This window comes from Eremothecium sinecaudum, chromosome III, assembly GCF_001548555.1.
Source record: "Eremothecium sinecaudum strain ATCC 58844 chromosome III, complete sequence".
Taxonomy (NCBI): domain Eukaryota; kingdom Fungi; phylum Ascomycota; class Saccharomycetes; order Saccharomycetales; family Saccharomycetaceae; genus Eremothecium; species Eremothecium sinecaudum.
Window position 1 is genome coordinate 1,384,081 of NC_030894.1, and position 10,915 is coordinate 1,394,995.

Consider the following 10,915-nt stretch of genomic DNA (forward strand, 5'->3'; position numbering starts at 1 on the left):
CATATGATGCTAGGCATCTCACATGGTCGAGTAGACTGAAAGTTAGGTGGGTTTGCATATTTTATTCAGTGTTATCAGAAATGGACTGCTATCACTACTAGTTACGTCACTTGCGAATGATGCCCAGCCAGTTTAAACGCTGGGGACTCAACATAGGATGGAATGTTAGTAGAATGCAACTGTATGTCCGGAAAGCTACATATTAAGACAGTGAGACTCAATACGCACTTCCAAATACACCTAAATCTGGCTTTAGGTTAACCTATTAACTATAACTAACGCAGGAATGGCCACACCGGGCTGAAGTGTGCCAGTGAGCGTACAATTTATGGAGGTAAAATTTCACTGTGTTTCCTTCAATGTGTAACATTTTTACTGTTACACGAAAGCAGACCTATCAGAAATTGCTTCTAAATAGCTTATTATGGAATAGCGACTTTATTCCAACGAATGAATGTCTTTAACAGCAGGAATATCAGATGAGGTCAATTTTTTGGACAATTTCCAAACATGAACAATATTATCCTCTTCGACACTGCCCATAAGCCACGGGATTTGACGATTGAAAGAAAACTCATTTACACCACTTTTATGACCTGCGTGCATCATCATCAATTCTGGAACCCCATCATCTGCATCATCGGGTGCTTGTTCGGCTCCTATTTGGGTCAAGTCCCAAATTACTACACGTCTATCATTACCACTGCTACAAAGTATACCATCGATATGCGGTGAAAATTCTAGACTCGTTACAGAAGCTTGGTGACCGACCATGCTATGCAATTGAATTGAAGTATTCCTCATATCATATAGGTATACTTGAGAATCTGTTCCGGCAGCAGCAAATAGATTTGTGTTATGCTTGCTAAAAGCCAATGTATTGAAAGGGGAAGCCGTTTCTAGGGTTCTAATAGGCTTTGATAGCGATCTTTCGTCATGTAGTAATAAACGGTTATCTTCCGAAACTGTCCCAAGTATATTCCCATCGAGTTCATGCCACTTCGCGTCATTCACAACGTAATTATGTGCAGTTATAACATTTTTTGGCTTAACACTTGAACTGATATCCCAAATAGCGACAGTTGAGTCATCGGAGGCTGAGACTAATATCCCTGGTACTATGGGATTGAATGCCAAACCATATCCGTTTTCCTTGTGATGCGACAACCTTTTAATTAAACCCTCCGCTTTTGGTTTTGATCTATCGTATATAAACACCTCCCCACTACCATTAATTGTAGCAATGATGTTACTGTCTGATGGCATATATCTAGCTCTGATGACTTCTCCATCATGCTTATATTTTCTTATAATTGAGATTTTAGACTTATTGTCGTTTGATAATTCATCGTGCCCCACAGTAGATGCAAGTAATTCCTTGGGTAAATCCACTGCAGCAATTTTTAGATAGTTTTCTTCATAGTCAGTTGTATGGGTTCCAAGCAGCAATTCCTGTCTACAGCTATCCACAGGTTCATTTGAAGGAAGCCATTGTATTGTTAACGAAGGCCATGTCAGACTAGTTTCACTTACAAAGTCGTACAACAGCGGTACGTTGGATTTCCAAAGTTCATACTCCTCCTCAATTGACAAAGATTGAGCCTCATTTGCGTTATTTTCACTCATACTATAACAAAGACCTGTTGACTAAAAGTGTTCCAAGTAGAGTTATATCATCTATATCATTAATCTTTTTACATTTTACAAGGTTAACACCCAAACATAAACCCTCCGCTAAAATGTAATGCATTTAAAATAATTATGACAGCTACAATAATATTAAAGTAAAACCACATAAAATAATACTTACTTTTAATATGATTTATGAGTAATTACATGAATTTAATCTATCTTTTAAAGTCTATAATAACATTTCACCTTCTTTTAGTTACCTTAGAAGAATCTTTTTCTATGATCTCATCGATACCACCAAGTTCTTCCAATTGATCTTCTTCAAAACGTATCTGTTCTCGTCTTTCCCACCACCGTTCTTGACATAAATCAAAGGAATGCTTCTTGAGATGTTTTCCTTTAGCATCGCCTCTTACGTTATGGTTATTAGTGATTGCCCATTCTAGGAATTTAGGACCGGTACGGACATAAAAGGCGCGCAATGTTTCAAATGCCTTAGGATGAGGCAACCATGGCCGTGGATCAAGTATCTCTCCCTCAGTCAAAGATAGATTATCTTCTTCTTCTTCTTCTTCCTCCTCGTCTTTCTCAGCGACAAGTTTCTGATCGTCTATAAGCTCTTCATCGTCTTCATCTTCGTCACCATCATCATACTCATCTTCGTCATCTTTTTCGTCATCTAGTTCACCTAGTTCTTTAGCTCTATTAACAGCAGCTAAATCCTCCCAATAAACTTGAACGCCATCTACCCTATTCATGTCAATGCTATAAAATGAGTCAATTAGATAATCTTTTTCACCTTGTTCCCATATACCACCGAGAATAAAGAGGATATCGCCTACAACCGCAGTAGATGCATTGAATCTTGGATGTGGTAAGTTAGTTGAAAATGAGAAATTGTTAACTAGATGATCTACTTCGCCAATATGGTTTTGTTCATTAACATCAACCGTTTTTAGTTCGTTTTCAATTTGTTCTGAATCCTCATCATCTTCATCTGCAAGATTTGCTTTTTTTAGTATTGCGTTTAGCATCTCTTCTAATTCCTTATCCTTATCCTGACTACTCTTCGAAATAGGTTTGGTCCTAGATTGACGTTGTGGTCTTAAACTCATCGAGTACCATCTGTTCGTTTCAATTTGGTAAGTGAATAAATCATTGTAAAATATAGACTCTAAACTCTCCTCGGTTTCTTCGAAATCATAAACACCCCCAAAAAGCAAACCTCTACCCTTATGGTAGACCATGGAACATCCTACACGAGGTGATGGCTGAAATCCCTGTTTTTTACGTCTTTCCCATCTCACAGCGCTTAAGTCGGTCTTCATCTTAAGGTACCAACAGTCTGATAGAACCTTGCCTTTTTGAAGCCCTTTTCCCGCTTTAACCTTGCAGTAACCACCCCATAAAATAACGCCATCTGGTGCTGGAATCAAAGAATGACCGGAGCGAGCGTCTGGAATAGGGTGGTTAGGAGGGAATTCAAGTTGTTTCCACTTGTATGTTGTGATATCAAATAGCCAACAATCGTTGAGATAGGTTGTTGAGGTTCCTAAATCTCTAAACCCACCATGCAAAATAAAATAGTTTTTCCACACAGCTATTCTATGCCCAGATCGAGCACTTGGGCCATTTTTCTGTTCCACTTTAGTCCACTCATTTGTAGCGCAGTCAAACAACCACGAATCCGAATAATGATAAAAAGTGTTTTGCTTAGGGGAGGAAAATTCACCTCCGTGTATTAAAATAACGCCACTTGGATGAGCAGCAATTGCTGCAGATGACCGTGGCATAGGTGAGTTCTGTGAAGTAATCCTTTTCCATTGATTGGAATCTATAGAATAGACGTTTAAATCGTTAAAGAAACTTGCAACTCCAGTTTCACTAGTATATTCACCAAAGAAAACCAGCAACTCCTTTGATCCATGTAAGGGGTTAGCGATTATAGACGCATTACTCCTCTTTGTTGGTCTTTCAATAACCTCAATACTAACCGCTTGAAAAGCGTCTTGTTGTTTCTTAAAGTTTTCCAAAACCTCTTCAATATCCATATCATCATCATCTTCTGTATCTAGTTTCTTAGCTCTTTTTTTATCCTTCTGTTCAGCTTTGAGCTGTGACTTTTTATTCTTAGCTTCAGCACGAGCCTTCTTTGCTTCTTTATTCTTACTAGCCTTTTTTACCATTTCTAAAATTTAATAACAGGCAGCTATTAAAATTACAATACTATTTCGGGGCCAATTATATTACTTATACCAGCTTTATATCAACTAGATAAGGTATTATAGTTGTATCTTTTGAATATAAACTGCCTGATGATTTTTTCTTTTTGAGTTACGATGCCGCTGAAAAATATTAGGTGGGTATTTGCGATGAAGCGGAAGTACTCTCTATGACCAGTTCGCTCACTTTATTACATAACTCATCGGCCTGTTCTTTCGTACTAGCTTCTGCATAAATCCTTACGGCATCTTCAGTCCCGCTAGCTCTAACAAAGAGTCTTGCACCATCATAAGTTTTTACAATGTTATCAATTTGATCCTGTAGACCAGCAGGAGATACCAATTGTCTCTCCGCGTTTGTAGTCTTGAAAACTGACCGATCTGGGACAATGGCTTTTTTTAAGGTATTTGGTAAATCACTGTATTCTTGATCCCATTGTTCTGGAGTCCAATTTAAGATACACAAGACAGCCAGAGCAGCCAGCATATCCGACATGGCGTCACCTACGGTTTGATTTATTAGTTTGGAAAACAATTTAATCGTCTTCAATGCTAGGGTAGTATCCTTCGACAATGTCTTGTCGGCCAGCTTTTCTTTCACGGTTTCATTAAGTTTGTTAGAAAATATAACGGTACCATGCCCATTTGCTTCGAAATAGATTCCAATATCGTACTTTAATACCGCTTCGCGATGCAAATGTTTGACTCCTGTAGGGGTACAAGACACCGGGACCTTTAACACTTCTGATAAATACCTAGTCGAAGAACCATTAGCATAAGCAGTTTGAACGACCCCTAATCTCACACTTTCTTCAATTCCCGCAATCGGGAGTATATGTTGGAAGAACTTTGCAAATAGGGTGGATATTTTGTCACCATCCAATAAATGAAAGTTCTTCTGAGCATCTTTATAGTAAAAGATCACTCTATCTGCATCACCATCATACGAGCAATGTATACTATTTAGAGGAGTTGAAATTGGAATACCTGTTGGGAGGCACTGATTAGTCTTAACATAATCAGCTCCACAATGACTGTTTAATAGATCATGTTTTGACCATTCATCATTGATAATTGTCAATGAATCTTTAAAAAATTTGTTCCTCATGAAAAGCTCTCTAGCCTTAGCACCGCCAACACCATTGGCAGTGTCGATTACCAAGGGAAATGGGGACGACTCTATTTTGTATAGGTCAGCGAGGCTTGCCCATGCCGACAGAAGGTATGAATAGTACAACTCCTCATTGACTTTAGATACATCATCGTAAATATTGCATTGGAGTGTCAAAAAGTGTAGCTGAGGAGTGGTAAGCATATTGAAATTGAGTATTTTAACATTTTCGAAAACACGCGTACCATCGATGAATGCTTCGTATAAACGAGGACCAGACTCTCTGGAATCTCTTGCAACAATGATGTTTGCTTTAATGTCTCTATTGATACCAAGTTCCTTCACCAACTCTTCTAATGCATAGCTAAGCTGCTCCTTTCCCTCGGAAGCGGCATTAGCCAATGTAGTAGCATATACCTCCCAGTCCTGATTCAACATCTCACCCTTAGGGTCAACAAGCTTTACTCCATTGTCCTCCGGAGGATTATGCGATGCGGTAATCATAACACCAATATACTGACCTTTCAAATACATCGATCTTAAAGGGGCCAACAGACCTGTGGTAAATAGAACCGTGCCCAACAGATCTGCCTTGTACCTGAAACCAGCAGTACCATAATTGTACCTAATTCCAGTAATACAGTGTTTATCATACAGCTTACCAAACTCGACGTCTCTCGTCATCCTAATTATAGTTATAATGCTTTCACCGTATGTTTGGCTTATCGGCGGTTTTCAGCGATACTTATTTTCAAGGTTTCGTAACTTCGACTATATATAATACAAATAACCACAATTTCAGAGCCGCAGCATAAAAATAGCAAACATTAACTAAATGCCACTATGGCTCCTCCTACTCCCATCATGAACGCAACTGAGGTAGAGCCTCTGCTTTCTATTGCTAGGAACTGTTATTTGTCCTCCCTTGTACAGAATGAATGCTATTTTAACGGCTACGATTACACTTGTGTACCCTTCAAACGATTATTTCAAGAGTGCATTGTGCATAAAAAAAAGGTACGTATAGAAGTGACCACTTCGGATACTAACATGCATTAGATAAATACTTTTGATTTCTATGCAATGCGCCTAACGTTAACGCCTCCCAAATGAATACCCAATTATTTAATTATATAAAAATATTGTAGCAACAATGTAATAATTACCCTACCTTGTCATTTATCAGGTGTCCGACTCGGAACACGACCAGTACCTGCTGTGAAACCGGTATTATATAGTAACAGGTGGATATATATAAGCGTGAACCCTAAGATATTTCGGATTTCGTGCACCTACGGCAATAATCGCATTATCTAGGCATTGGATCCAGAGGCCTTAGTGTATGTAAATTATGGTATTAGTCTCAAGAGCTGCATCTTTTAAGAATACAACAATCAGAATGATATCATCAACTAGTTCTTTAGCCCAAAAATATAGAATCGAAACGGACGCATTTGGAGAGATTAAAGTCCCTTCCGATAAGTATTGGGGTGCTCAAACTCAACGTTCCCTGGAAAACTTTAAAATTGGTGGACCAAGAGAGCGTATGCCGCTTCCAATTGTACATGCATTTGGTATCTTGAAGAAATCGGCTGCGATTGTGAACGAATCGTTGGGTACGTTAGATCCCAAAATTGCAGGACCAATTATTAAGGCTGCTGATGAGGTTATCCAAGGAAAATTGGATGATCATTTCCCACTCGTGGTGTTTCAGACAGGTTCAGGGACTCAAAGTAACATGAACGCGAATGAAGTTATTTCCAATAGAGCAATCGAGTTAATTGGTGGTGAATTGGGGTCTAAGCAAATCCATCCTAACAACCACTGTAACCAAGCCCAATCTTCTAATGACACATTTCCCTCTGTCATGCATATTGCTGCAGTAATGGAGATCACTAATTCATTATTACCTGAATTAACTGCCTTGAGAAATTCCTTTCATAAGAAATCAGAAGAATTCAAGCACATTGTGAAGATTGGCAGAACCCATTTGCAAGATGCGACTCCATTGACATTGGGGCAGGAATTCAGCGGTTACACGCAACAATTGACTAACGGTTTGACACGTATTGAGCGTTCACTAGAAAGCTTAAAATTCTTGGCTCAAGGTGGTACTGCTGTTGGTACTGGATTGAACACCAAGCTTGGCTTTGCAGAAAAGATTGCAGAAGTTGTTAGCAAGGAAACTAAAATAGACTTTAAAACTGCTCCTAACAAGTTTGAAGCTCTAGCTGCACATGACGCTATTGTGGAATGCTCCGGTGCATTGAACACAGTTGCATGTTCATTGTTCAAAATCGCCAACGATATCAGATATTTAGGTTCTGGTCCACGTTGTGGTTACGGTGAATTGTCGCTACCAGAAAACGAACCTGGTTCGTCTATTATGCCGGGAAAAGTGAACCCAACACAAAACGAAGCTATGACTCAAGTATGTGTTCAAGTAATGGGTAACAATGCTGCTATTACTTTTGCTGGCGCATCTGGTCAATTCGAATTGAACGTTTTCAAGCCTGTTATGATCAGTAATCTTCTAAGCTCAATTCGGTTGCTAGCTGACGCATCTTATTCTTTTAGGGTTCATTGTGTAGACGGTATTAAGGCCAACGAAGACAAAATCTCCAAATTGTTACATGAGTCATTGATGCTTGTTACTGCATTGAACCCCAAAATTGGTTATGACAATGCTTCAAAGGTAGCAAAGAACGCTCACAAAAAAGGTATTACTTTAAAAGAATCCGCTTTAGAATTGGGCGTATTGAGTGAGGCCGAGTTTGATGAATGGGTCGTTCCGGAAAATATGATCGGGCCAAAATAATTTCATTTTCTGGTATGCCGTTATGCACCCTATGAGTTAATAAATTAAGTTTATGCAATTATATGTAACTTTCGAATAGTCGGGTAACATTACTACTACTAAACCTTTGAAGCAAGACTTCTACGTACTTGTACACTTGCGGTATGTATTATGACCTACCGTAATTATCAATGTCTCATATGACTTAGAAAATAAATTGGTCTCAGAAGCCTCCCGACTCCACTTATCTCGAGACTTTGTCCGGGAGTGTTTCGAAGCGGTTACATAGAGACCTTAATCGGGCCTTATTACTTCCGATAGTTTACCCCTGATATGAACTCATTCAACGCAATTTATTTGTCCGTGCCTGCTGTATACAATTCTAGGTAGCTTACGAACGCTTCTACTCAAAGGAATTACTGAACTGACTATTTCGTTCCTATTACTGGAGTTCATTACACGTTATATAATGTATTCAGCAGATGATTAGTATGAATCTAGCCAAATTAATATTAGGACATTAATAAGAGCAAGCGCTTTTAGTAGCGATAAAGTGCTGTACGCTTCAGGTACTCTCTACTGTAAACTTAGTCACATTTCATCTATTGGTTTCTTAACTTACCTACATATCCTTTTTCACGATGGGCGTCATGCCTTGTAATCGAAACCTTGGAAATCGCGGATAAGCCCCCTCGGGGTTCGTGTTGCGTTACCGTCTAGTATTGTGTAAAACAGAGGTATCACCGTCGTAATTCCCCCTGATTTTTTGCCACCCCGTTTGATCAATCGTAATCAGTATTTTATCAATAAAAGTACCAGAAGACTTATAAAACCAATATACTCTGGCTTTTTAACGTATGTTCTACATTTAGAGCAAACCATTTTAAAGGGCTTTTAACTTATTTTCCTGCACTATTTTAATAATAAAGGTCAAATTGGTCTAGTACTTTCTAGTCTGTCGAACGTACTTGGTCTATTTCCGAAATAATTTGAAGATTTTTGGTTCAGAGAAATAACAAATATGAAGGTAGGAACTGTTGTACCGGCAGTTGCTTTGTCTACTCTTGCAGCTGCATTGATTATTCCAGAATTTGAAGACGCAGGAAAGTTGATCCAAAGTTTAGGGAACGACATTAAGTCAAGTGAAGCGATAATTTCCTTAATATATAATGAGGCCGTGAAAGGCGAGGTTGAAGCTGGAAAGTCAGAACATTTATCACCATTGTACACTACAAAGGATGAAGCCAGTGCCATTCCGCACCGTTACATTGTTGTATTCAAGAAGGAGGCGAGTGAAGAAGAAATTGCGTTTCATAAAGAAGTCATAACGGCAGCTCACTTACAATTGGTTTCCGGTTTAGATACTTCTCATACTTTCTTTGCAGCAACAGGTGGAAAATCAAATGAGTTTGGCATTACCGCAAAAGATACTACCGGGGGTATTCAGGACAGCTTTTCTGTTGCTGACTCATTGAAGGGTTACGTAGGTTATTTCACAGGTGAGTTGGTGGATTTGATTCGTTCAAATCCATCTGTGGAATTTGTTGAGGAGGACTCTATTGTGCATTCGAGTGGCTTTAAAGCTCAGTCGGGCGCTCCATGGGGATTGGCTCGTGTTTCTCACCGTGAACGGCTGAACTTGGGCACCTTCAATCGATACTTATATGATGACGATGCGGGTAAGGGTGTTACAACATATGTGGTTGATACTGGTATAAATATTGACCATGTAGATTTTGAAAAGAGAGCGAGATGGGGTGTAACAATGCCATACAATGACGCCGATTTGGATGGTAGTGGGCACGGTACACACTGTGCCGGTACAATGGTTTCTAAAACCTACGGTATTGCAAAGAAGGCTGAGGTAGTAGCAGTTAAAGTGTTAAGATCTAATGGTACCGGCTCAATGTCGGACGTCTTACGCGGTGTTGAATATGTTGTATCAGCACACAAAGAGGCTGTAAGCAATCCCAAAAAGGGATTCAAAGGATCTGTCGCTAACTTGTCCTTGGGTGGTGGAAGATCACGTATCATGGATATGGTGATTGACGCTGCGGTTGATGCTGGCGTTCACTTTACTGTTGCTGCTGGTAACGAAAACCAAGATGCTTGTTATGTCTCTCCAGCTGGTTCTAAAAAGGCAATTACAGTTGCTGCTAGTACGTTGTCAGATGATAGAGCATCTTTCTCTAACTGGGGTAGTTGTGTTGATATTTTTGCTCCAGGTATGAATATATTGTCAACCTATATTGGTTCAAACACTGCCGTTACTGCTATGTCTGGTACTTCTATGGCGGCACCCCATGTTGCTGGTTTATTGGCTTACGCTTTGTCTTTACAACCTGATAGCGACTCTGAATTCCACAGTTCCGTCTTAGTTTCTCCTGCAGTATTAAAGAAGAAGATCATTGACTATGGTACTAAGAGTGCTATCCGTCAAGTTCCCCCACGTACTCCAAACAATTTGATCTTTAACGGTGGTGGTGATGACCTAAGTGAATTCTGGGGTAAAGGTCCTAGCAGCACCGAAAATGAAGAATCCTCCCAGCCTACACTTGACCTAGAAAAGGTTAAAGACTCACCAGATTTTAGTCCTGCAAAATGGTTTAGTGATGTTAAACTGCTTTGGGATAAGCTCTCTATCATTTGATTATATTTTGATTTTCTAACGCTCATAACGTTTTGTGTTCCTTATGAGGTTTTTTACGTGGGCACCTACTTGCTGGCACTTACATGGGAGCATTCTGGGAATGCTTACTCTAGCTAAAGGAACCAATAAAAATATCGTTCTATTAACTGTTAATATAATTGGGTGGTTGTCTAACATGAAATTCTGGCTATTCAGAAGTTTATCTTGTTTTAGAAGATTTAAATTATCAGTGACTTAAGTATTCCTGCTCTTATTTTAGTAGTAGTTTTGTTATTAATCTACCTGGTTCAATTTCATCGAAACCATGAAATTGCACCATGTTAGTTTATGGCGATCAATATTAAGGGTCTTGTCATTTAGGCCCATATCTGTGAATGTGGGACTATTAAAATTAATTTCTCACTCCAGATGAAATCTATATAAATAAATTTTATAATACCATGAATATGACTGTTGCCATTATATGTTAGACTGTCCAAAAGCTTATCCAGAAGCAGATAGCA

The 10,915-nt window shown here is 39.1% G+C and overlaps 6 protein-coding genes across 6 annotated transcripts; 3 read left to right on the forward strand and 3 right to left on the reverse strand.

Annotated features, from left to right (window-relative positions):
* Positions 1 to 438: 438 nt before the first annotated feature.
* On the reverse strand, positions 439 to 1,626 carry HAT2 (Hat2p; the record flags this gene model as incomplete). The annotated part of the gene is made up of 1 exon (XM_018131677.1): positions 439 to 1,626. The coding sequence occupies one exon, from the start codon at positions 1,624 to 1,626 to the stop codon at positions 439 to 441; it is 1,188 nt and encodes a 395-aa protein (XP_017987166.1).
* Positions 1,627 to 1,874: 248 nt separating this feature from the next.
* On the reverse strand, positions 1,875 to 3,818 carry KEL3 (Kel3p; the record flags this gene model as incomplete). Its single annotated transcript, XM_018131678.1, has 1 exon — positions 1,875 to 3,818. The coding sequence occupies one exon, from the start codon at positions 3,816 to 3,818 to the stop codon at positions 1,875 to 1,877; it is 1,944 nt and encodes a 647-aa protein (XP_017987167.1).
* Positions 3,819 to 3,987: 169 nt separating this feature from the next.
* PCM1 (phosphoacetylglucosamine mutase PCM1) lies at positions 3,988 to 5,649 on the reverse strand (the record flags this gene model as incomplete). The annotated part of the gene is made up of 1 exon (XM_018131679.1): positions 3,988 to 5,649. The coding sequence occupies one exon, from the start codon at positions 5,647 to 5,649 to the stop codon at positions 3,988 to 3,990; it is 1,662 nt and encodes a 553-aa protein (XP_017987168.1).
* A 159-nt stretch (positions 5,650 to 5,808) lies between these two features.
* SOM1 (Som1p) lies at positions 5,809 to 6,024 on the forward strand (the record flags this gene model as incomplete). The annotated part of the gene is made up of 1 exon (XM_018131680.1): positions 5,809 to 6,024. The coding sequence occupies one exon, from the start codon at positions 5,809 to 5,811 to the stop codon at positions 6,022 to 6,024; it is 216 nt and encodes a 71-aa protein (XP_017987169.1).
* A 292-nt stretch (positions 6,025 to 6,316) lies between these two features.
* On the forward strand, positions 6,317 to 7,783 carry FUM1 (fumarase FUM1; the record flags this gene model as incomplete). The annotated part of the gene is made up of 1 exon (XM_018131681.1): positions 6,317 to 7,783. The coding sequence occupies one exon, from the start codon at positions 6,317 to 6,319 to the stop codon at positions 7,781 to 7,783; it is 1,467 nt and encodes a 488-aa protein (XP_017987170.1).
* Positions 7,784 to 8,783: 1,000 nt separating this feature from the next.
* PRB1 (proteinase B) lies at positions 8,784 to 10,412 on the forward strand (the record flags this gene model as incomplete). The annotated part of the gene is made up of 1 exon (XM_018131682.1): positions 8,784 to 10,412. One exon carries the CDS (start codon positions 8,784 to 8,786, stop codon positions 10,410 to 10,412), a length of 1,629 nt encoding a protein of 542 aa, XP_017987171.1.
* Between the last annotated feature and the right edge of the window lie 503 nt (positions 10,413 to 10,915).